Below are 26,253 nucleotides of genomic sequence, written 5' to 3'. Positions count from 1 at the left end.
TCAATAAAAATGTTTTAGTATTTATTACAGAGAGAAAGAGAGAGAGAGAGAGAGATGAAGAGTATGTGTGAACACACAGAGGGAGAGGGAGAAGCAGGCTCTCCACTGAGCAGGGAGTGGGACGCAGAGCTCGATCCCAGGACCCCGGGATCATGGACTGAGCTGAAGGTAGATGCTTACCCAACTGAGCCACCAGGCACCCCAATAAAAACTGTTTAATTTAAAAGACCATCTCAGGGATGCCTGGGTGGCTCAGGGGTTGAGCGTCTGCCTTTGGCTTGGGACATGATTCCGGGGTCCTGGGATCGAGCCCCCTCTTGGGCCCCCTGCTCGGTGGAGAGCCTGCTTCTCCCTCTCCCTCTGCCTCCCTCCACACTTGTTCCCTATGTCAAATAAATAAAGCCTTTAAAAAAAAAGAAAGAGGGCAGCCCGGGTGGCTCAGCGGGTTTGGCGCCGCCTGCAGCCCAGGGTGTGATCCTGGAGACCCAGGATCGAGTCCCACATCAGGCTCCCTGCAGGGGGCCTGCTTCTCTCTCTGCCTGTGTCTCTGTCTCTCTCTCTCTGTGTCTCTCATGAATGGATATATAAAAATCTTAAAAAAAAAAAAAAAAAAGGGCAGGGGATCCCTGGTGGCTCAGGGGTTTTGCACCTGCCTTTGGCCCGGGGCATGATCCTGGAGTCCCAGGATCAAGTCTCGCATTGGGCTCCTGGCATGGAGCCTGCTTCTCCCTCTGCCTGTGTCTCTGCCTCTCTCTCTCTATGTCTATCATGAATAAATAAAAATAAATCTTTTAAAAAAAAAGAACTTCAAATAAATTATAGACAATTTAAACACCATAGAAAATATTATCTAATCCAAAGTCTCTCTTGCCCCACCAAGCCACACGCCATGTCACTTCAGGTGAGCACAGATAACCAAAGAAATACAGCTTAGGAATTTCTTTATAGTCTTTCATTGTAATCCTAGGTGAATATATGCAATCACACAGTATCCATTTTTTTTTAAGATTTTATTTATTTATTCATGAGAAACACACAGAGGCAGAGGGAGAAGCAGGCTCCACGCAGGGAGCCCGACAAGGGACTCAATCCCGGGTGTCCAGGATCACACCCTGGGCTGCAGGCAGGCTCTAAACTGCTGGGCCACCAGGGCTGCCCACACAGTATCCAATTAAATGGAACTTTATGCAAATCACCAACATTAGATATCATTAGCACATAATAAATATTACCTATTCTGTATTCCAAAATTTCCCCAAACCACGTATTTCCATAGGTCCACGACAGTTTTAAGAAAATATTAACATACAAATTAAAAATAAATAAGTCCTCGAGCTTCCTGATGCAAAGATGGAACCAAAGAACCTACCCAACAAACTCATGAAGACACACACTCCCTTCCCCGTGACTAAAGCAAGTCCACTCCTGGAATTATAACCTACAGAAAGTCTTGCGCCCACGTCAAAGGAGACACGTAACGTATTGCAAGGTCATTTGTAATAGAGAAAAATGGGAGGAAATAATAATTAAATGTCCATCAACAGAAAAATGGACACACTATCGTGTTCAGCAAGTAAAAAGAATGAACTGGAGTGGCAAGAATCTCAAAAACAAAGTTGAACAATGGAAGTGAGCCCGCAGAAGAAAACATGCAATATGACACCACAGTCACAAGTTTAAAAAAAAAAAAAACATGCAAGGGAACACTAACGCCGATGATTAATATTTACATAGACACCAGTAATCAAAGTATTAAAGACACGGACAGCAATGGTAAGAAAAGAACTGGAGAGAGAAAGGGGAGAGAACATGGGGCCAGGAAGACCCATCTGCAAGGTGTTCTCTAACGCTGGGTGCACGGGGCGCCTGGGTGGCTCTGTTGGGTTGTGTCCCACTCTTGGTTTCCCCTCAAGTCACAAGCTCAATGTGAGGAGACTGAGCCTCCAGACGAGCTGGGCACTCAGTGCAGAATCTGCTTGGGCTTTTCTCTCTCCTCTCCCCCCCCCCCCGCCCCACCCCCTATACATGTGCAGGTGCACACCCGCCCACTCATTCTCGAATAAAATCTAAAAAATAAATAAAGCTGGATGACAGCTATAAAGGTATTCATACTGCTTTTACATCATTACTGTGTCACCAATTCACTGCATATGCCTCAGGCTGAGTACTCAGCCTGGAGGCCACCTGGGGGTTTCTCTCCCTGGCCCTCTGCCCCTTCCTCCAGCGCCTGGGTGGCTCAGTTAAACATCTGCCTTGGGCTCAGGTCATGATCCCCGGGGCCTGGATCCCATCCCAGGGTCCTGGGATCAAACCCAGCATCTGGCTCCCTGCTCAGCAGGGAACCTGCTTCTCTCCCTCTCCTCCTCCCACTCCTACTCTATCTCTGTCACTATCTCGGTCTCTCTCATATGAATAAATCCAATCTTAAAAAAAATAAAATCTATGAAAAAATAAATGCCTGTTGATACTATAAAAGCAGGATTCTCTCTTCTACATCATTAAATCAAAAAGTAGTACAGACAGTTCAGAGGATTCTAGAGGCTGGGGGTAAGTATAACCTCAATCACCCACATGTCTATACAAATTCTAGAGCACCCACCACAGCTGGAACTTCCAAAGGATCCTAAGACTTACTTCCCCAAAAAGGGGGAGGGAGCGAGGGAGTGGGGTGGTGCCTGGCTGGCTCAGTTGGAAGAGATAGTGACTCTTGACTTCCAGGTCATGACTTTGCACCTCAAGATGGGTATAGAGATTAAATAAAAATATAACTTAAAAAATTAATAACTTAAAAAAATAATAAAGACTTAACTTGTTTATTTTTTTAAGATTTTATTTATTTATTTGAGAAACAGTTAGAGGCAGAGACACAGGCAGAGGGAGAAGCAGGCTCCATGTCAGAAGCCCGACGTGGGACTCGATCCCAGCACTCCAGGATCATGCTGGAGGCGGCACGAACCGCTGAAGGTGGCGCTAAACCGCTGCGCCACCCGGGCTGCCCTTAACTTCTGTTTAGTTGTTAACATTTCCACAGATCAGCAATATTACTTGCTTCTACATTTTAGGAAGACAAACAGAAAAATGTCGATTTTATGGCAGATCCAAAATAAGGGTCTGCAAACCAGTATTTAGCTAAATACAAACTATAATCAGTCTATTTCCTGAAAACCACTTTAGTCTGTTATTGTTTTGTTATTTTTTTAATCTATCTCTGGGGGTACACCTGGGTGGCTCAGTCAGCTAAGTATCTGCCTTCAGTTCAGGTCACGATCCCAGGACCTGGGATTGAGTCCCACCTTGAGGTCTCTCTCCCCAGCAGGGAGCCTACTTCTCCCTCTCCGTCTGTCTGCCACTCCACCTGCTTGTGCTCTGTCAGCAAAACCTTAATATATATATAATAAATATATGGTTTATACATATAAAATATATATTTATAAATATATTATATACATATAAATAAAATCCATCTCTGGACATTGCATTAGAATATCTAATTATTAGGTATCCACTGCTGCCAAACCTGGGCAATAAAACATGGTGATACCACAACTCAAGACAGTGTATTTCATCAGATTTTTTTTTAAAGATTTCATTTATTTATTCATGAGAGACAGAGAGAGGCAGACACAGGCAGAGGGAGAAGCAGGCTCCCTGCAGGAAACCTGATGCAGAACTCAATCCCGGGACCCCGGGATCACGACCATGACTGGAAGACAGATGCTCAACCACTGAGCCACTCAGGCGTCCCTTCAAAGATATTTTTGAAATACTACCAGCTAGTCCCCAGTTTTCTCAAATCTCTCATTAAAAAAAAAAAAACAGATTAACAAAGGGATTTCAACCTAATAGAAAAAAAATATATATATATAGATTAAAACATTTCTATAGGGATCCGTGGGTGGCCCAGCAGTTTAGCGCCGCCTTCAGTCCAGGGCCTGATCCTGGGGTCCCGGGATAGAGTCCCACGTCGGGCTCCCGGCTCCACCTGCCTGTGTCTCTGCCTCTCTTTCTCTCTGGGTCTCTCATAAATGAATGAATGAAATCTTTTTTAAAAAAATTTTTTTCCTATCAAAACCTTCTTGAATTTATTTCCTGACATCTTTTGGTTCATTAATTTTGAGCTATTTGGGGAACACATCCACATTGTGGTCAAAGATTTTATTCTAAGAAAGTGAATAATACACTGAAATGGCCTGAGAAGTTGACGTTTTACGGTCCATATCCACATCAAGATTTATCTTCCTCTTGTTCCTTCAAATAAATCTCAACCACTTCCAATCCAAGGACAATGATCTCATGCTTCCAAATCCGTCTCTTAGGGGATCCCTGCGTGGCTTAGCGGTTTGGTGCCTGCCTTCAGCCCAGGGCCTAATCCTGGAGACCTGGGATCGAGTCCCACATCAGGCTCCCTGCCTGGAGCCTGCTTCTCCCTCTGCCTGTGTCTCTGCAGCTCTGTGTCTCTCAAATAAATAAAATCTTTTAAAACAAAAAAAAACAAATCCGTCTCTTGCAGAGACCTCCACCCTGAGCTTCAGGCCGGGACTCTAGCTGCCAGCGGGACGCTACACAAGTGCTCTGAGAACGTGCCTGGATCGGAGCCGCCCGCCACCTGCCCGGCCTGGACTGGCCTCTGGCCCCCGGTCCCATGAGGGCAGTCCCAGCCTCGCCGCCCCACACAGGCCTTCCCCCTCCCCTCCCCTCCCTCCCCACCTGCTCCACCAGGTGCCAACCCACCTGCCACTGTCGGGACCCTCAGAGCCCTCCCACTGCAACTGGCCCATCAAGCCCTACTGACCTTCCCCGGGTTACCGCGACAGCCCCCAGACAGTGGCCCTGCCCGGTGGCCCTGCCTGTAGCTATCAGCTGGATCGTGGGTCGCACCTCACTACTTCTCCCTAAATGCTTCCTCCCTATCCAGAAAAGAAAGTCCAGAGTCCTCGGCCAGGCAAGCAAGGTCTCTAGAGCCCGCCTCCCTCCTGCCTTGCACTACACCCTCAGGAGCCCTTCCCCCCTGCTCCACCCAGGGCGCCACCCGGCCCTGGGGAGCTGTGCGCCCCGCCCCGCCTCTGCCTCTGCGCCCCCGCCTTCTATGCACACACCTGCCTCGACTCAAGCTCCTAGTCACCACCACCTGTATCGGGTACAGGTTTTCCAGCCTGACCCCCCCCCCAGAGGAGCCACCTCCTTTCCAAGCAGTCCCCCTGTCCTGGGTCCACGCATCACAGCATCATCCCTTCCGCAGCTGCCGAGGCTGCCGTCTGCTTCAAGGACGCGCACCTCCCGTGTCCTCCAGTCCCCAGCCACTTTCCTTCTACTCAAGGGTCTCATCTAAAAAGGATGCCAGGGAGCCACCGCCTCCCTCATCGGAGGCTCGGCAGCGGGGCGGCCCCTGCACTCCACCTGAGAGGCGCCCCCAGGGCCCCCTGGCTCCCCTTCAGTGCCTGGCTTCTGTGCACGCTGCACTCGTCCTACTGACCAAGGCCCAGCTCTGGACAGGGCCCTCCCTGGGCTCCCCGATGGCACTGCCCCGCCTTCCCACCCCTCCAGCCCCCCACGGGGTTATCTCTGGGGCACACCCTGCGGGCCTACCAGGGCACTGCGGGGGTGGCCCCTCGCCTGGTCCTCCTCCCCCTCCCCTGGCTCCAGCACAGGCCGCAGCCTCCCCAGATCGGGCCCTCCTCCTCTCCTCCTCTCCTCACAACAAACTGCGATGCCCCACGGGCAGCTCAGAGCACTACACCCGGTCCCCTCTCTCACTCATTCATTAGCCGCTGGAGTCAGCACACTGAACGCATCTCGCTCCCAGATCGGAGTTTTCCTCTATTCCCTTTCTTCTCTATTCCCTTTCTTCCCTTCACTATCACCTCCTGAGTCACCCAAGCCAAGAAATCCACGACTCGGGGGATCCCTGGGTGGCTCAGGGGTTTAGCACCTGCCTTCGGCCCAGGGTGTGATCCTCAGGTCCTGGGATCGAGTCCCACGTCGGGCTACCTGCAAGGAGCCTGCTTCTCCCTCTGCCTGTGTCTCTGCCTCTCTCTGTGTGTGTCTCTCACAAATGAATAAATAAAATCTTAAAAAAAAGAAAAGAAACCCACGACTCACCCGTGTCCTTTCTCACCACCCCGACACCCACACATCCAGAGCTACCAAAGCCGCCCCCAGTTCACCAGTATCTGCAGCCTGGGCCTCTTCACTTTATCCCACCTCAGTAACTGGGCAGCTTCTGAGCCTGGCCAGGACTCGTTCCCACGAGCCCTGATGGCCACAAAGCACAGGTCAGTATTTTGAAGCAGCTTTTTAACTCCACGTGTGGAGTGACATACATTATACAGCTGGGGGGAATCTATTACTTTATAGTTCAGCCCACATGTTCCCTTTTGATCACTAAAATCGTTAAGGAAAAAAAAAAATCAGTGCCTAAATGAATGTAAGGCCTATATATAAATTCAGAGATACTTCAAATAATGTTTAAAAACGTAACATCAACAAGTCTTGGTATCCTACTATGCCACAAAATGCTAATATAACATTTTAGTTCACATAAGCCATTCTAATACAATACTCCTTTTCATACAGCCAGCATTTCAAATTAAAATGAACACAATATGTGAGCAGCTACTAAACCTGCCATGTGGGCAGCCTGGCTGGCTCAGTGGGAGCAGCCTGGGTGGCTCAGTGGTTTAAGCACCTGCCTTCCGCCCAGGGGGAGGTCCTGGAGTCCCAGGATCCAGTCAAGCATCAGGCTCCCTGCATGGAGCCTGCTCCTCCCTCTGCCTGTGTCTCTGCCTCTCTCTCTCTCTCTCAGTGTATGTCTATCATGAATAAATAAATAAAATCTTTAAAAATAAATAAATAAATAAATCTGCCATGTGTATTATCACATCACACATTTTCCAAATCTAAAACGCACCACAGAATTTCAGGGACATGAGGACGTGCTTAATGAAAAGAACAGGAGTCACTAGAAAAATACTTTTTTAAAAAACAAAACTTCCAGGATCCCTGGGTGGCGCAGCGGTTTGGCGCCTGCCTTTGGCCCGGGGCGCGATCCTGGAGACCCGGGATCGAATCCCACATCAGGCTCCCGGTGCATGGAGCCTGCTTCTCCCTCTGCCTGTGTCTCTGCCTCTCTCTCTCTCTCTCTCTGTGTGTGACTATCATAAATAAATAATAATAATAAAAAAAAAAACTTCCTAAAATTGCACATTGAAGCCTGTTCTTTCTAACTAATAGCAGAAAACCTCACTCTTCACATTAAAAGGAACCATTCCACCCAGTCCATACCTTTAGAGTTACAGTGAGAGTTCCTAAATTATCCAAAATCCCTCAAGTATTTAAAAGTCCAATTTTAGGGGTCCCTGGGTGGCTCAGTGGTTTAGTGCCTGCCTTCGGCCCAGCACATGATCCTGGAGACCCGGGATCGAATCCCACGTCAGGCTCCTGGTGCATGGAGCCTGCTTCTCCCTCTGCCTGTGTCTCTGCCTCTCTCTCTGTATGACTATCATAAATTAAAAAAAAAAAAATGAAATTAGAAACAGATGAAAGTTCTAAATGAATTGCTCAGATTAAAAATAACTCTTCTTAGTAAAGACAATAATGAATCCAGTTAACCATCCCACTCACAAATCATTCCATACGGCCTCTCTAAAGCAAAGACCCCTAACCCTCAGGAGTTTTCATTCTTGTCAGGAAGGGGATACTTCAAGATTACCTGTAGCAATCAGAGGACAAGACACTGTAGGAAAGAAATGAGCCTTGAACTGGCCATCCATGGATCGGTGGATGGAGAGGCTGAGCAAGGCACTCTATACAGGGTGCGAGCAAGGGGACAGAAGCCTCTGGAAGCCTCACATTTGGATGTATTGTATTAGACAATAGACTCTGATGGTTTTGTTTTGTTTTTTAAAGATTTTATTTATTTATTTATGTGTGTGTGTGTGTGTGTGTGTGAGAGAGAGAGAGAGAGAGAGAGAGAGAGAGAGAGAGAGAGAGAGAGATGCAGAGACACAGGCAGAGGGAGAAGCAGGCTCCATGCAGGAGACCTGATGTGGGACTCGATCCCAGGTCTCCAGGACCAGGCCCTGGGCTGAAGGCGATGCTAAACTGCTGAGCCACCCCCGGGCTGCCCAACTCTGATGTTTTATAATAGAATTTAACTTGCTAAAAGAAATCTGGAACATTTACCTAGCAACAGTTAATGCAGACCAACTGGAATAAAAGAGACACTGGAAACAAAAGACAAAATTTAATCTTCCAAAGGAAATGAATATACTTCCTCACCCCCAAGTAGGAATGCACACCTGCCCACAAGCACTCATTCTTCAGGAAACTGCCCCCACTGCCCTAGCATTCTCCCTCAGAACAGGACTCTCATAGATTCATCCTGCCCTATTTTGAGGAATGTGGCATTGCTGGTGGGCTTTCTTAAATAGTTCTTGACACTGTTTAAAGCTCCTGCAATCTAGAAGTTCAGAACATTTAAGTGTTCCCTTTGGCTTACATGAAACCCATTCTTGGCTGGCACTATACAGGGACGGATTTGATAAACCAGCCAGGACTCCCTTGATTTCTTTCCCAAGACATTTTCCCTCTTTAGGAAAAGAAATAATTCTGGGGATCCCTGGGTGGCTCAGCGGTTTAGCACCTGCCTTGGTTCCGCCAGGGGTGTGATCCTGGAGTCCCAGGATCGAGTCCCACATCGGGCTCCCTGCATGGAGCCTGCTTCTCCCTCTGCCTGTGTCTCTGCCTCTCTCTCTCTGTGCCTCTCATGAATGAATAAATAAAATCTTAAAAAAGATTTTATCTTGGGGCGCCTGGGTGGCTCAGTCGGTTAAGCATCTGTTTTGGGCTCAGGTCATGATCCCAGGGTCCTGGGATTGAGCCCCAAGTAGGGCAGACCCCCTACAAAGTGGGGAGTCAGCTGCTCCCTCTCCCTCTAACCGTCCAGGCTGCTCATATTCTTGTTCACTCGCTCTCAAATAAAAATACTCCTTAAAAAAAAAAATTCTACATATTCCACTCATTTCTCAAACACCCATGACTAACCAATTCACTTAAGTTCAACCCCACCCAACCAGATATGACCTAATGCAGCCGTTTCCAAACTCATTCATTTGGCATCTCAATACATTTCATGGAATCCCTTTCAAGACTTTTATCCCTTTTAAAACTTACTTTCCCTCCAATCAGGAATTCAGCTCTAGAATCTATTAACCATTAACTTCCAGAGTTACTTCCTTTGGAACAAAGTACAGGCCTAGGACCCAGGTATCCCCATCCCCAGCCCAGTGTATTTTCCATTTCACCTAAATGGCTCACTTTCACATGACACAGAATTTATTACCATTGGTTTATGATTATATCCCCTGAAATAAACATGTTCCATTGCCTTCACCCAACTTCTTTTTCTTGATTAGGATTCTGATACACATCTGATCAAATGAAAACTAGGTGGTCAATTAACAACGACGACAGGGCACCTGGCTGGCTCAGGGGAGCATGTGACTCTTGGATCTCTGGGTCGTGAGTCAGAGCCCCACATCAGACATGGAACCTACTTTAAAACAAACAACCAGGAGTGCCTGGCTGGCTCAGTTGGCCGAGCATGTGACTCTGGAGCATGGGGAGTTGTGAATTCGAGTCTCACAGTGGGTGCAGAAATTACTTAAAAAAACTTAAAAAAAAAATCAAATGGGGCCCCTCCCTGGGTGGCTCAGGTCATGATCCTGCAGCCCCAAGATCAAAGAGAATGAGCCCACACCAGACTCCCTGCTTAGTCTGCTTCTCCCTCTCCCTCTGCCCTGCTCATTCTAATGAAATCTTTTAAAAAACTAATTTTTTTTACAGAACAACAGACCCCACTCTATGCCCTGTGACAAGTACCACTCTACAATGAACGTATAGTGGTGAACAAGAGAGACACGTCTGTGCTTGTGAAGCTCACAGGATAACAGGAAGGCTTAAGGACCACATTTACTTGAAGCCCCCAACGCATTTGTTCCATACTGAGCTAGAATATCATCCTTCTCCAAAGCATCAGAGTGTTTCATAAACACCATTCATAAGGTAACTTAAACTTGCTGCTTAGATGTAATATGTTCAGGTCCCCAAATACAAATCACTACCTCGCAGCTAAAAATAAACCTATGTGAATGAGCCAGGGGAATACATTCATTTTTCAGTAACTATCAAGTGTCATCTCCAATACGACCGTAGGTTGAGAATTTATAAGACACAATATACATTAAGAAAATAATTTTATAGTACTCTCTAAACACACTGGTGATGTAGTCATATTTGCAATTATAATCTAGGAATATTTCCACACACATTATTTTACTTAACTCCTCTAGAATAACTGTTTTAAAGATTAACAAGCCGATACTCAAGAAGGAACCTGCCCAAAGCTCCCAGATCTGGCAAATGACAAATTCGAATCCAAGATGATTTCCCAATCCACACTATCTTAGTAAAAGCTCCTACCAAATTGTTTTTAATTAATGATGCAGGGGAAGACTATTAGAAGCCATAGTTAACCTTTCTTTTTTTAATCTCTTTTTTTTTTTAAAGAAAGGTTTTGTTTTTTTTTTAATTTTTTCTTTATTTATTTATGATAGTCACAGAGAGAGAGAGAGAGAGAGAGGCAGAGACACAGGCAGAGGGAGAAGCAGGCTCCATGCACCGGGAGCCCAATGTGGGATTCGATCCCGGGTCTCCAGGATCGCGCCCTGGGCCAAAGGCAGGCGCCAAACCGCTGTGCCACCCAGGGATCCCATAGTTAACCTTTCTTGAGCATGCACTCACATGTGGGATTAAAGTCCTAAGTATTTTATACGAGTGAGGATATTTACATAAAAGTGTATCAGTAAAATTTACAGTTCAGCTAATTTACAATTCAAGCGATTAAAAATACAGCAGCATTCAGAATATAAAGCCAGTTTTAGACAATCAATTTACTGTAAGAAACACAACCAAAAGGAAGGGGAGACTGGGGACAGAGAGGGAACAGCAAACCCCAAGAGGCTCATGTGGTCCGAAGGAAGAGGTTTCCCACCAGATTCCAACACTCATGCCAGTTTTACAGAGCATACATGATCTCTGAAGAGTTGGCCAAACAGATCACATGACAATGCCTGTGCTCACACTGTGCAGAAGCGGGCTTGTTTCCAAATTGTGGCCTTGGCAGCAGTGCTGACACAGGGTTGGGGTGGGGGGTACCGGGGCGCTGGTACCCTAGCCTCTGCAGTGGACAGCCCTCCCTCGCAGTGAGTGACACAGTTCACATGCATTACCTCATTTGATCTGATCTCATGAAAACCAGAAACAAAACAGTGACTAAGTCCCTAAACAATGAGCACAGGGCGATTTACACTTTCTGGAGGAAAAAGGAAAAGCCCCCAGGAAGAAGCAAAATTGTCACCAGGCCAAGCCAGCAGCCAGTCCTGCAGCCAGAGGCAGATAAGAGGGGAGAACAGGGCAGCCCCGGTGGAGCAGCGGTTTAGCGCCGCCTGCAGCCCTAAAGATCCTGGAGACCCGGGATCGAGTCCCACATCAGGCTTGTTGCATGGAGCCTGCTTCTCCCTCTGCCTGTGTCTCTGCCTCTCTCTCTGTGTGTGTGTCTCTATGAATAAATAAATAAAATCTTAAAAAAAAAAAGAGGGGAGAACAGAGGAAGTTCAAAGAAAAAGAAAAAACACAACAATTTGGATACCTGGGTGGCTCAGTGGTTGAGCATCTGCCTTCTGCTCAGGTCATGATCCCGGGGTTCCTGGGATCCAGCCCACATTAGGCTCCAAGTTCAGCGGGGAGCCTACTTCTCCCTCTGACCCTCCCTCTCGCTCTCTCAAATAAGATCTTTTTTTAAAAAAATTAAAAAATAAGAGACGCCTGGGTGGCTCAGTTGGTTGAGCGTCTGCCTTTGACTCAGGGAGTGGTCCTGGAGTCCTAGGATGAGTCCCCCATCAGGCTCCCCTTAAGGAGCCTGCTAATTCCTCTGCCTGTGTCTCTCCCTCTCTCTCTGTCTCTAATGAATAAATAAAATATTTTTTAAAAAATAAAGATTTAAGGGCAGCCCCGGTGGCGCAGCAGCTTAGTGCTGCCTGTAGCCCGGGGTCTGATCCTGGAGAACAAGGATCGAGTCCCACGTCGGGCTCCCTGCATGGAACCTGCTTCTCTTTCTGCCTCTATGAATAAATAAAATCTTTAAAAATAAAAATTTAAAAACAACAAACACTTCACTAGTTTCTTAACCTGTACATAAACTCTTAAAAGGGCAGGACTTGGCACAGGCCGGATCATCCTCTTCCTGCTGGGCTGGCCTGCTTTAAGGGGAAAAAGAAGTTGGTTAAGATGTTGATAGGTGGCCTCAGGCTTGGTCAGGAGACAACCACCCCTTTACTAGAAAACAAAGGAACTACAGAGAGAATCAAAGCGGCTTTTAAAAAGGGGGGCGGGGGATGCAGCCTCCAGGAATGAAGCTTCTTCCTGAAGAGGACACTTTGGTCAATAAAACCAGAGACACACCTAACTTCGCGCTACCGGTCATTCTTTGGCTTCACATCTCCCATCCATGGTCATTCAGTTCTCCACTCAGCTCAAAACTCAAATGAAGTCTGTGACCACATAGGGAAGAACCTTTTAAAAATAAATAGCTAATTTTTTCAAAAAATTTTGCTAATATTTATCACAGATTATGTGCCAGGCATTGCTGGACTTGCCCAAGACACCAGCCTGCCCGGATTTAAACCCAGGCTGCCTTACACAGCTGCTTGTCATCAATCAAGAACACACCCCCTTGTAGCCCGTAACAAAATCCAGTTCCCCTTTTTGTTTTCAATAGGCCTTGCCTCAAAAGACCAAGATCCACTGTTAATTAAAATGCTACAGAACTACCTCCAGGGAAAATGAATTTTAAGTTGATTTGCTGATACTGGTGCTATGTTTGCCTTTTTGAAAGGTACTACTTTGCCCTACATGACCTACCTCCACTCCTCTGCACCAAATAGGAATAATTATGCTTTGGGTACAGTTCCTAGAACACATTTCCCCTGCCAGACAGAGACCAACAGGACAGCCAAGGATCAAACCCCATCGGAGCGCAGCAGCAGCAGCCCCACCACCGCACTCCCTCCAGAGGCCTGCACCACGGGGCCAATGCTGGTCATTAGAGAAAGCAATTTTCAAACATCAGAAAGATCTGAAAGGACAGTAACTTCCCTCCAAAGGAAAACTGGCAAGAAAAAGCTATCCACAAGCCTGTTTAAACAAACAGAAACAGACCTCAAATGGACAAAAATAATATCATGGTTGCTTTAAACCACCTACATAATATGTACATTTTTCCATAGCTGGGAAGTCACTGACTAGTCAAGGATCCCTGAATTCACCTCTGCGATGCCATTAAAACCTGAAATCTGCTGAAGGTCTAAACCAATAAAACTGTAATTGGTTTGTTTAATTTCTCCTCTCCAAGTTCTGAGATTAGAATCCAAATAGGGGATCCCCGGGTAGCTCAGTGGTTGAGCATCTGCCTGTGGCCCAGGGCATGACCCCGGGGTCCGGGGATCAAGTTCCACATCGGGCCCCTGCATGGAGCCTGCTTCTCCCTCTGCCTGTGTCTCTGCCTCTCTGTGTGTCTCTCATGAATAAATAAATAAAATCTTAAAAAAGAAAAATTAGAATTCAAATAAACCAACTGCATTTTAATTCCCTTCCTTGGAAAGCTCCATCAACTGTAAAATACCGTGGAATGCTAAACTTCATTTTTAGTATTGGTATTTGTTTCCTCCTATGAAATGCATACAGCTATTCTGTTTTCTATTTTCATACAACTTTTTGGGTTTTGGTTTGCTGCTTGAGAACTGTGATCAGATACACATAAATTTCTAGGACCTCACTGGCAAAATATCAAAAAATATTCCTTGAAACAAAAATGTATAAGAAATTTGAGTGTATCTGTTTGAGTTGCCTACAAATATGAGGACTGGGGCCCCTGGGTGGCTCTCAGTGGGTTAAGCATCTACCTTTGGCTCAGGTCATGATCTCAGTGTCCTGGGATGGAGCCCCCTCCCTATGGGCTCCCTGCTCAGTGAGGAGCCTGCTTTTCCCTCTGCGCCCCCCCGCCCCGCCCCACTGCTTGTGGTGTCTTAAATAAATAAATCTTAAAAAAAAAAAAAAGAATATGAGGATTAAGGACGGCTCATAATCTAAAGTCAGAAATAATGCTTTACATCTCTTTAAAAGATTCATTTAATTAAAATATTCTGAACAAGGGGCACCTGGGTGGTTCAGTCCATTAAGTGGTTACTGGCTGCCTTAGGCTCAGGTCATGATCCAGAGTCCTGGAGTGGAGCCCCAGTCCTCAGCAGGAAGTCTGCTCCTCTCCCCTTCCCTCCCTCTCAAAAAAAAAAATAAATAAAAATTTTAAAAAATAAAATATTAACAAGAAAAAAAATTAAATGAGGGCAAACCAGGAGTTAATCAGATTATAAAAGATTAAACAAAAAATTTTCGACACAGGCAAGGCTTAAAGTAGACGGCAATGCCAGATTCCATCTAATTGCAAGGTTTCAACAAAAGACAGTAAGCTTGTAAGTAAACAGTATAAAAATCCTCTTTGTAGGTGGAGTTTTTAGTTTGTCCTACAACCCTTTTTTCAATACCTAGTCTGTTTATAAAACAGGTTCCTCTGAATTCTATAGGGTAGCTGGAAAACTGGCACTAAATTTACTGAAATTCAAAGATAAGCAGGCATGTTCCGGCACTTTTTTTTTTTTTTTAACATGGTTAGTAACAAAACACATCATCCAGCTCCCACCCTCTGTATTCCATGGTGTATTCTTAGGACACTGATGCTTTCTTAGTAATGCCTTTCCTGTGTCATAATTACAGGAGTAAGGCAAGTTTTCTTTGCTCCAAGTTTCAGTGATGTCAGCCTGAGACACACTCTAAAGTATTTCAAAATGCCAGAATATGTAATGTCCCTTTGGAACAAACAGGGCAAGTCAAAAATAACCTGAAGTTTAGCTGACCGCAAAAAAAAAAGGAGAACCAGCTACCCAGCTAAATATGCACAGGGCTCAGGAACTGTGCTCTCTGGAGACTTCCTGCCCACCTCGAGTGGTCAAAGGCCATGAACAATGCTCAGAGCGAGAGGAAGAGCCACTCAGAAGTACAGAAAGACATTAAATTTACTGTTAAAGGGATACAAATTAAATAAAAATAAGGTGCCTTTACAAAGTTTTTCCTCTTTTTTTTTTTTTTTTTTAAGTATACTGCAGGCCCACTGTGAGGCTTGAACTCGTGAACCAAGAGTGGCATGCTCTCTGGACTGAGCCGGCCAGGAGCCCCAGTGTTCCCTCTATTTTAATGACTATACCCAGTGGAGCTAAGGGCACAACAAAACTAGTTATGCCACCTTCAGTCCAGGGCGTGATCCTGGAGACCCAGGATTGTGTCCCACGTCGGGCTCCCTGCCTGGAGCCTGCTTCTCCCTCTGCCTCTGTCATGAATAAATAAATAAAATCTTAAAAAAAAAAAAATTTTTTTTTAAATGGCCATGCCATCACTGCCAAGCAAAATTCCATTTTGTATATCTATCCTGAAAAGCTAAAATTTCACGAAAGGATGGAAAAGTTTTCTCGTTCATAATGTTCACCAAATTGTTATGTATAGGAGCAAAACAAACAAAGAAAACCAAACAAAAAACCAGCAACATTTCAGTTTTCCAATATTTGGAAAATAATGCCCGTTCGATAAAATACAAGGCAGGCATGAAAAGGATAGCTGTGCTAGCTGAAATCATTCAGCAAGAGCTCATAATTTTTTTTAAAGATTTTACTTATTTATTCATGAAAGACACAGAGAGAAAGAGAGGCAGAGACACAGGCAGAGGGAGAAGCAGGCTCCACACAGGGAGCCCAACGTGGGACTCGATCCCAGGACCCCAGGATCATGCCCTTAGCTGAAGGGTGACACTCAACCGCTGAACCACCCAGGCGTCCCAAGAGCTCATAATTCTAAGTTTAAATAGCAAGATTCAAATTTGTTGGGGCCGAATTTCTTAAAAAACTAAAAATATAATTACCATATGATTCAGCAATGCCACCTGTGGGTTTATACCTGGAAGAGCTGAAAGCAGGGTCTCTAAGAGTTACCTGCATACCCATGTTCATCACAGCTTTATTCACAACAGCCAGGAGGTGGACGCACCCAAATATCTGCTGACTGATGAATGGATGAGCAAAATGTGGCATATACACACATACAGTGGAATATTCCACTCAAGGAAGTATCTATCACATGCCACAGCATGAACCTTAAGGATCTTGCACTAAGAGAAGTAGCCGGTCACAAAAGGATCAAAATACTGTATGATTTCCCTTATATGAGAGATCTAGAATAGTCATAAGCATAGAAACAGAAAACAAAATGCTGATTTCCAAGAGTATTTGCAGGGGAGGGGATCCCAGTTTACTGGAGACAGAGTTTCAGTTTCCAAGATGAAAAAGTTCTGGCAATTGGAGACATAACAATGTAAAGGTACTTAACACTACTGAACGCTTAAAATTGTCAACAAAAACTGTTTAATGGCAAATTTTAGGTTAGGTGTATTTTAACACAATTTTTCAAATGGGATTTAAAAACTCGGTATGATTATATGTACATAAAAAGATAAGAGAGGGGCACCTGGCTGGCTCCATCCACACAGCATGCGACTCCTTATCTCGGGGTCGTGAGTGTAAGCCCCACACTGGGTGTAGAAATTACTCTAAAAAATAGACAAATAGGGCAGCCCTGGTGGCTCAGTGGTTTAGCGCCTGCCTTCAGCCCAGGATGTGATCCTGGGGACCCGGGATTGAGTCCCACGTCGGGCTCCCTGCATGGAGCCTGCTTCTCCCTCCACTTGTGTCTCTGCCTCTGTGTCTCTCATAAGTAAATAAATAGAATCTTAAAAAAAAAAAAAAAGACAAATGAAAAAACTCGGAAACAATTCTACAAAATAGTATTTGGAATAGGACAGTAAGATATTGGACCATTTTCCCCAAAATTATATGATGCAATTTCTAGAGTACTCTTATTATCAAAAAAACAAGCATACTGCTCTAGGGACCCATAAAATCTTAACACATTTCCAGTAAAAATGACATGCTTATGAAAAATTATTTTTAGGGCAGCCCTGATGGCGCAGCGGTTTAGTGCCGCCTGCAGCCCGGGGTGTGATCCTGGAGACCCAAGATCGAGTCCCGCCTCGGGCTCCCTGCATGGAGCCTGCTTCTCCCTCTGCCTGTGTCTCTGCCTCTCTCTCGCTCTCTCTGAATGAATAAATAAATATATCTTTTAAAAAAAAAAGGAAAAGAAAAAATATTTTTAAAAAAGAATTTTATTTATTCATGAGAGAGAGAGAGGCAAAGACACAGGCAAAAGGAGAAGCAGGCTCCATGCAGGGAGCCCGACGTGGGACTCGATCCCCAGACCCCGGGATCATGTTCTGGGCCAAAGGCAGACGCTCAACCGCTGAGCCACCAAGTGTCCCAGACATTTTTTCTTTTTTTGACATATACAAAACAAAGATGGGAGCCAAATTTTGGACTAAGATCCTGTTCTTTACATGGATGAGAAATGACCTATACAGACTACTAGAGAGAGAAAGAGAGAGAATGAGCAATGGGAGGGGCAGAGGCAGAAGCAAACTCCCTGCTGAGCAGGGACTCAATCCCAGCACCCTGGAATCATGACCTGAGCTGAAGGCAGACACTTACCTGACTGAGCCATCCAGGTGCCCCTAAATCTTTTTTTAAAGATTTAATTTTTAGTAACCTCTACACCTAACATGGGGCTCAAACTTACAACCCCAAGGATCAAGAGTCACATGCTCCACTGACATAGCCCACCAGGTGCCCCGAGACTTACAAAGTAAACAGCAGGTTTCTGTTTTGTTCACCAAAACCCCAGCACCAGCCTAGCATATTAAGAGCATACCATATACATGGAAATGAATTTAGAAGAACCACCTTCACGATTTTAACACACACTTTGCCTAACCCACATTAATTTCATGAAAAACACCTTGCTGACTGCTTTCTCAACCTCTCAAACCCAGATCTTCTCAATCTATCCTTCTGGTCTCCAATTCCCAAATTCATCTTTCCTCCTCTAATTATCTCACTGTTCAGCATCTGGGAAAAGAACTGAGTGCTGCAATATATAATTAGTAAATTATTCTTAGCTGACTGAATCATGTAGCAGCAGTTAGCAATTACAGTCCATAAAATGTGGATCACTCTTGCTGTTTTAATATTCTATGAAGTAATGACCCCCGTCCTCTGTAAACTCAAGGCAGAGTTGCAGTCTGAAATACCATTAGGGCAGTTTTATCCTATCAGCTCATGTATCAGAAAAAAGAGAACTTCCCCACACACAGGTTTCACAACCTCAAAATGCTGGTATGCATGACCCAAGATAGGGTGAAAAACTATTCCCAACAGTAAAGGGCAAGTTCCCCTTCACGCAGAGAAATCTTCCCAGAGTGCAAACCCATCTGCAACCACTGGAGGATGGAGATCGAAACCCCTGGCAAAAAAAAAAAAAAAAAAGAAACCCCTGGCAAGAATTAGCTGCTTTTTTTTTAATTTTTTTTTATTTATTTATGATAGTTACAGAGAGAGAGAGAGAGAGAGAGAGGCAGAGACACAGGTGGAGGGAGAAGCAGGCTCCATGCGCCGGGAGCCTGACGTGGGATTCGATCCCGGGTCTCCAGGATCGCGCCCTGGGCCAAAGGCAGGCGCTAAACCGCTGCGCCACCCAGGGATCCCAGCTGCTCTACTTTAGCAAACAGCACTGTCCAGCAGAAAACAGAATGTGGGCCACAGAGATAAAGTTTAAATTTTCCAGTAGCTATGTTAAAAAACAAACAGGTAAAAATTAATTTTATTTAACTCGGAATATCCCAAATATTATTTCAACACGTAAGCAATATTAAACAATCACTATGATTTTTCTTTTAAGATTTTATCTATTTGCAGAGAGAGAGAGAGAGAACACAAGCAGGGGTAGTAGCAGACAGGTGGAGAGAGAGAAGCAGGATCCACCCCGCTTCCCCGCCCCCAACCCCGCAGCAGAGCGGGGAGCCTGATGCGGGACTCGATTCCAGGACCCTGGGATCATGACCCGAGCTGAATGCAGAAGCTTGACCGACTGAGCCACCCAGGGCCCTCACTGTGATATATTTATATTCTCTTTTTCTTTCTCTTGGAAATCCAGTGTAGTTCATACTTCAGCACCTCTCAATTCAGGGCAGCCACATTTTAAGTGCTCAACAGCTGCAGGAGGCCAGTAACTACTGGACAGTCCAGTTTTGGAATGATGGTCACTTCTAGGGCTGCGCGAGCGGCGCAGTTAAGCATCCTACTCTTGGTTTCAACTCAGGTCATGATTTCATGGGTCCTGAGATCCAGCCGCATTCTCAGCAGGGAGTCTGAAGATCCTCTCCCCCTACCCCTCACCCACTTGCACGTGGGCTCTCACACACCGCTCTCTAAAATAAATTTAAAAATCTAGAATGGTGGGCTCGGGATCCCTGGGTGGCGCAGTGGTTTGGCGCCTGCCTTTGGCCCAGGGCGCGATCCTGGAGACCCGGGATCGAGTCCCATGTCGGGCTCCCGGTGCATGGAGCCTGCTTCTCCCTCTGCCTGTGTCTCTGCCTCTCTCTCTCTCTCTCTCATGTGACTATCATAAATAAATAAAAGTTTTAAAAAAAATTAGAATGGTGGGCTCTTCTATTCGTAATATTTTTACACGCATATCACATGTCAATCATCTTTTATGAGCTCAGGCATCTTTCCTACTGCATATCTGGCCCTCTCCATTAAAAAAAAAAAAAAATTACCAAGTAACCAAAAACCATTTGACTAGCCACTGATAGCCAAACCAGAAGTATTAAGAAAAACCTGGAAAACCTCATTTGAAAAAGTTTGGTAAACCCTGGTTAGTGGTATTCATATTAACTCTGTTTAATGCATTTCATATCCTCATGGATGACGAGGTTTCTGTTGGAACACAATCATCTATAGTTTCTGGACAGTTGTCAACAGGAAAATGTGACTTGTTTTACAGGGATACACTTCTCAGTAAACCTTTCCATCTAAACAGATGTACAGCTTTACCACATTTTACACAATAGAGGTGTTCCCTGAAAAACTGTCAACAGCTACAAGATTCCTTTGCACTAAAGGAGCAGCTCTGTGAAAAAAATGAGAGATATTCTATTTGCTAGCTTTAAAAAATATTACTAAATTGGGGGCACCTGGCTGGCTCAGTCGGTGGAGCATGTGACTCTTGATCTCTCTGCTACCTCCTTCCCCCACCCCCGACTTATGTGCTTGCTCTTTCAAATAAAAATCTTTTAAAAATAAATAAAATCTTAAAAAATAAATTGCACTTTCCCTCCATAGCAAAAATGTTTGTAAAATAAATTCAATAAATTATTGAATAAATGAATGATGGGCTTTCTTAAAATAAGGGGGAAAATATATGAAGTGAATTTTGCCTAAATTAATAACATTTATTAACAATAGCATCTGTTTTTTAAAAGGACTACTAATGTGTAAGATACTGTGAAAGCTATGGTCTAGTTGGGAGAGAGGGAAAATTTGTGTACATTTGTGTATAAAGGAAAACTCATGGTACCGAGTACTGGGACTTCCAACCAAAATCAGCAGGCTTTCATTCCTTCGGGCACCTACTAAGCATCGAGCATTTCTTTTATGTCCTCGGTGAATATGGCAGTCTCTGTCCCCATTGAACCAAACATATTATAATTTTTACTATGAAAAGAGAGAGCAGGAGCTCCTGGGTGGCTCAGTGGTTGAGCATCTGCCTTGGGCCCAGAGCATGATCCCGGGGTTTTGGGATCAAGTCCCAACCCACAGGGAGCCTGCTTCTCCCTCTGCCTGTGTCTCTGCCAATCTCTCAATGTCCCTCATAAATAAATAAAATCTTTAAAAACAAAAACCAGGGACTTTATCACCAAAAGACAGCTACCTATGTGGGCGGCTGGGGGTAGGCAAGAGCTGGTGCGCAGGGCTGAGTCGGGGACCACACCACAGTACAAAGCACTTAGTCTGCCTCGGTTTTTTTCTCCCAGAAAATGAATGTTTACAAGTATGACATGCACTGTCTGCCAAAGGAAGCCTAAAAAGAATAAGCACATTATTGGATATTTTTAGCTTTTCTTTTCATAAATGTTTTGTGTCACTGCTTTCTAAATAATTCCAAATCTTGCAAGTTGGCCAGAAGAAGAAATGGGGTAGAGCATGTATTGTTCATAGAAGAAGGGACTAATTTTCTCTTGAAATTGAGTTCAAGGAATGTCTTTGTGAGTCCTGCGTAAACAAACACAAAATTCCAGTGGATTAATATGTACCGTGTAAGAACAGAATTTATCAGACATGGAGATGAAATGGGCAGATGACCGGGCACCAGGCAAAAGGACTGGTGGGAATGTTTGTATTTGACAATACAGGGATTAAAAATCAGTGCAAGAGTTAGTACAGCCAAAAATCTTTGAGGTTGTAAACCATTATTCTTCTACACAAACACACACCTGTGACTTATCACCAAAGCCTCTAATGGACACACGGAATGAAACAGTGCAACTCATTACTGTTGATTCTAGCAGTAGAACCAAACAGCAAGTTAGAAAAATATTTAAATTATAAGGAGAGTAATCACAGGGCGAACTGGAGACCTGCTATGTGAAGTCTCACAGGCCTGCCTTATTAAACAATTCTTCAGTATAACTTTTTTAGAAGTGTGAGTGGCTCGGAGACAATTTTAAGACTTCTTGACTATTCTGCTAAAGCAAAAAGTGTCTCATTTCCTTGTTCCCATTAACTCATGGTACCATTACTTAACTACCCAAGACTCAGGAAGAAAAGTGTTTACCATAGCTTTGGGGTAAGATTATGCCCCAATAGACGACATTAAATAATTTTGGCCCATTTCTATTCTTGGAAGTCTGAATGTGTAGAAAAGGAGAATTATGAGTTACACAGAACCACCCACATTCTTGGTCCTGCATAAAACAGCAGCAGTGAATTCACAAGCGTGAATTATGGACACTGTAATGAATATATATGCAGATTGGGGGGGTCAGCATTTTAAGGAACTCCTGAATTAGAAATGTCCATATTTGCAAAGAGAAAATCAAATTTTAAAATTTGGGGGTGGGGGGCTGCCTGGGTGGCTCAGTTGGTTAAGCATCCGACTCCTTGATTTGGGCTCAGGGCTGGGAGATAGAGCCCCTGGGGGCTTCCCCTCTGGGCAAGGAGCCTGCTTAAGATTCTATCCCTCAGCCCCCCTCTGTTTGCACACACGTCTGCACACATGGGCGCGCGCACACACACACACGCGTTTTCTCTCAAAAAAAAAAAAAAAAGAAAAAAAACACCTGGCTGAGAATTAAAAAGGAAAAGTGTGTGGGCCCTTTGGTGAATCACTTAACAAGGCCTCACCTTTCAGTAAGTTAATTTTCCAGGGGGTTCTTGGAAGAATCACAAGACAGGGTACATCTGAAAACCTGTAATGCGCCAATTATTATCAAGCCAGGAAAGCATGCATTCATACAACTAATAATCACTGAGCAGTCACTGTGTGTCCGGTACCAGTGGAGGCCCAAGGTACAGCAATAGACAGGACTTCCAAACTGCCACAAAAAGACCACCTCTCATTCCTGTTTATATCCTCCAGACAGGTTTTCAGGCCTTTTCCATTTTTTTTTTTTAAGAGGGTACCAAAATAAGGGAGATAACAATAACATTTTCTTTATATTCATATGATTTTTGTTTTTGTTGGAGACAGAAATTGGGCTAAGTTCCTTTGCCTGGCAAGAGAAGATAAGAGATTCCTCATCCCCCACCCCTTTTTTCTCCATCCTACATTTACCACAAACATCTTGCTTTCTCTGGATACTTTCAGAAGTCCTAGAAACTGAATTTTCCTGGCTTTTTCACCAGGTGGTAAGCACCCCCCAAAAAATTACTATGATCAATAATAGACCTTATGACATCTCCACCTCTCTAGAAAAAGGGGAGGGGATCCCTTGGGTGGCTCAGCAGTTTAGCACCTGCCTTTGGCTGGGGGCGTGATCCTGGAGTCCCAGGATCAAGGCCCCTGTCAGGCTCCCCACATGGAGACTGCTTCTGCCCCTCTCTCTCTCTCTCATGAATGCATAAATAAAATCTTTAAGAAAAAAAAGAAAGGATAAATTTCACCTTATGCTGTCAGAAATGCTTATCTTATTATAATCACCAGCATAATAAAATGAATAAGGCAGGGCACCTGGCTGGCTCAAGATCTCAGGGTCACAAGTTCAAGCCCCACTGGGGGTAGAGATTACTTAAAATAATGATAAAAAGAAAATAAATAAAACAGGCATAACTATTAGCTTAGGTAAGAGAAGTGTTCTATACTTAGAATGTCTGCTTTTAAATTTGCAAGTTTTATACTTCTTTAACTCACAAATCTTATCAAGAATTTAATGCGCTCATTCAGTCACTTTAACCAAAGTGCCCACAAAAATTCAGTTTCAAATACTTCTGCCACCTGGCAATTAAGTCCTGTAACTCAGTACTTTGCGTTATTATGTTAGGAGGGGTAATACACAGGCCATAAAGCTTTGGAATATACGGAACAAGCCCTTTAAGCCAAGAACTAGGTCTTGCTGTCCTGATTTTCACCACAATCCTTGAGTAAATATTACTGTTAGACCTATTCTAAAAGCTAAACAGGTAACATTATTTAATAAAGATGCTAGATTAGTGAGCAGAAACACTGTATATCTAAATGCAAAAAAAGAGATGTCTTTACTTTTCAAAGCACTACAACATTCTCAATTTTTTTTTTTTTTTTTTTTTTTTTATGGAACACCCCATACCTGGAGAATCTGAGAACTAGCAAGTTTTCTGGAGGAGAGCCACCTCTGGAACCCACTTCAAACTAGCACAACCACCTCGGTCAAGTTCTAGTCAAAAGGTGACAGCAGTGTAACCCGCAGGAGAAAATACAAAGGAGAGGAGAGCAAGACAGGGGAGGAGGCCAAGAAAGAAAAAGCCAAGCGAAAGACCCACAAGGAAAAGTAATTCTTCCCTAACCAACAGACACAAAACAGTATTTCTGCCTTCTAAGCCTCAGAGCAAACTCACGCTGTTAAAAGCGCCCTACTGAAAAATCAAGAATCAGCTATGAACCGAATGTTTGCAGATCCTCCTTGTAAAATTCAAACGATGAAACCCTAAAAGCAAAAGGAACTGGAAGCGGCACCTTTGGGCAGAATAAAAGGCCACGAGGGTGGCCTCCCACGATGGGATCAGTGTCTTTTTTTTTTTTTTTTAATTTTCAGGCATTCTTTTTAAGATTTTGTTTCTTATTTATTCAAGAGAGACCCAGAGAAAGAGAGAGAGAGGCAGAGACACAGGCAGAGGGAGAAGCAGGCTCCCTGCAGGGAGCCCGACGTGGGACTCGATCTCTGGACTCCAGGATCAGGCCCTGGGCCAAAGGCAGGGGCTCGACCTCTGAGCCACCCAGGCGTCCCTATCGGTGTCCTTCTAAGAGGAAGAGGCTGGCCCTCTCGCCACGGGCCAGCCCTTGCTTCACCGCCAGCAGCAGCCGCCTCCAAGCAGGAAGCCCAGGCAGGAAGGGGCCCTCGCCCAGACCCCAGCAGCCGGCCGGGCCCCCGGATCCATCTGCAGCCCCCAGGGCTAGTGCTGCAGCCCCCGGCTACGGCCCCGCAGCCCTAACTTAGCGGCCGCTGAGGGCGGCCCAGCGCCCCAGCCGCCCCGGACGGCGCCCCCGCCTCCGGCTTTGGGACTGAGGAGGGTGAAAAGACTAGCATTTCCGAATCCTAAAAAAATAAACTTGACCTCAGAAAGCGGTTGGGGGGTGCGGGGCGGGGAATCCCTGGGTGGCTCAGCGGTTGGGCCCAGGGCAGGATCCTGGGGTCCCGGCACCGAGTCCCACACCGGGCTCCCTGCATGGAGCCTGCTTCTCCTGTGTCTCCCTTACTGTGTCTCTTATGAATAAATAAATAAAAAGAAATCTTAAAAAAAAAAAAAAAAAACTTTCTCAAGTCTCCCAATTTGGGGACGCCCGGGGGGCTCAGCGGCTGAGCAGCTGCCCCCGGCCCAGGGCGTGACCCTGGAGACCCGGCACCGAGTCCCACACCGGGCTCCCTGCAGGGGGCCTGCTTCTCTCTTTATGTGTCTCTCATGAATAAATAAACAAAATATTTTTTAAAAAAGCAAGAAAGCGGCTAAGGTTCAAAGGAGTGGCGAGGAAGCCCCGGCGCTACTCCGCCCCGCGGCCCCAGGCCCCCGCCCCGGTCCCGGGAGCACGTCCGCGGGCAGGGCTGGGGCGCGCGTGGGGGCGCCCGGGGGAGGCTCCGGGCCCGGCGGGGCCGCCGCCGCCAGCCTCCCGCCCCGGCCCCTCCGAGCCGCGCTGCCTCCAAAAAAGGAAGACGCCGGCCTCGCGCCGCGCTCCCGCCGCCGGTGGCCCCCGGCCCGGACCCGGACCCCGACCCCGACCCCGGCCCCGGCCCCGGCCCCGGCCCCCCACGTGCGCGGCCTCCCGGCGCGACCCCGGGCCCCGGGCGGCCCGCCCCCCGCCCCGCCCTGCCCGCGGCAGCCCCGGCGGCCCTCGGGAGCGGGGTCCCCGCCGCGCGGGCCACTCACTTGCTGGCCGGCGCGGGGCTTGCCCTGGGGCGCCCTGCGGAAGAAGGAGGTCCTGGCGGTGAAGAAGAAGTCCTCGGCGTCCTCCTCCAGGCTGCTGTAGCCGCTGCTCATGCTGCTGCCGCCGCCGCGCGCCGGCCGCCGCCCCGGGGCGCAGGCGGCCAAGGCAGGGGGTGCCGCGCCCGCCCGCCCGCCCGCCGCCACCCCCGGGCCGCCGTCCCGCTGCAGCTGCGGCCGCCGCTCACTCCGCCGCCCGCCCCGGGCCGCCGCCGCCGCCGCCGCAGCCGCCTCCGCCCCGGCCCGGGTCCCCGCCCTGGCCACCCGCCCCGGGCCCGCCCCGCCCCGCCCCGCCCCGCCCCGGGGCCCCGCGGGCCCCGCGGGCCGCGCCCGGGAGCCCCGCCCCCGCCGGTGCGCCCCTCCCCTCCGCGGGGGGCCCCGCCCCCCGGGTGCCCTCTTCTCCCCCCGGGGTGCCCCTCCCCTCCCCGGGTGCCCCCTTCTACCCCCCGGGGTGCCTCTCCCTCCCGGGCGCCCCCTT

General features: G+C 46.5%; 1 protein-coding gene across 1 annotated transcript in view; it reads right to left on the bottom strand.

Moving 5' to 3' along the window:
* RASSF3 (Ras association domain family member 3) overlaps positions 1-25,907 on the bottom strand; it is a 70,947-nt gene extending 45,040 nt beyond the window's left edge. The window contains exon 1 of the mRNA XM_055328933.1: positions 25,722-25,907. Within this exon, the coding sequence (XP_055184908.1) occupies positions 25,722-25,832 (111 nt within the window). The 5' untranslated portion in view covers positions 25,833-25,907. The remainder of the gene's footprint in view (positions 1-25,721) is intronic.
* Between the last annotated feature and the right edge of the window lie 346 nt (positions 25,908-26,253).

Source organism: Nyctereutes procyonoides, unplaced genomic scaffold (assembly GCF_905146905.1).
Source record: "Nyctereutes procyonoides isolate TBG_1078 unplaced genomic scaffold, NYPRO_anot_genome, whole genome shotgun sequence".
NCBI lineage: Eukaryota > Metazoa > Chordata > Mammalia > Carnivora > Canidae > Nyctereutes > Nyctereutes procyonoides.
Note: the sequence above shows the minus strand (reverse complement) of the source record. Positions and strands in the feature narration are given on the sequence as shown.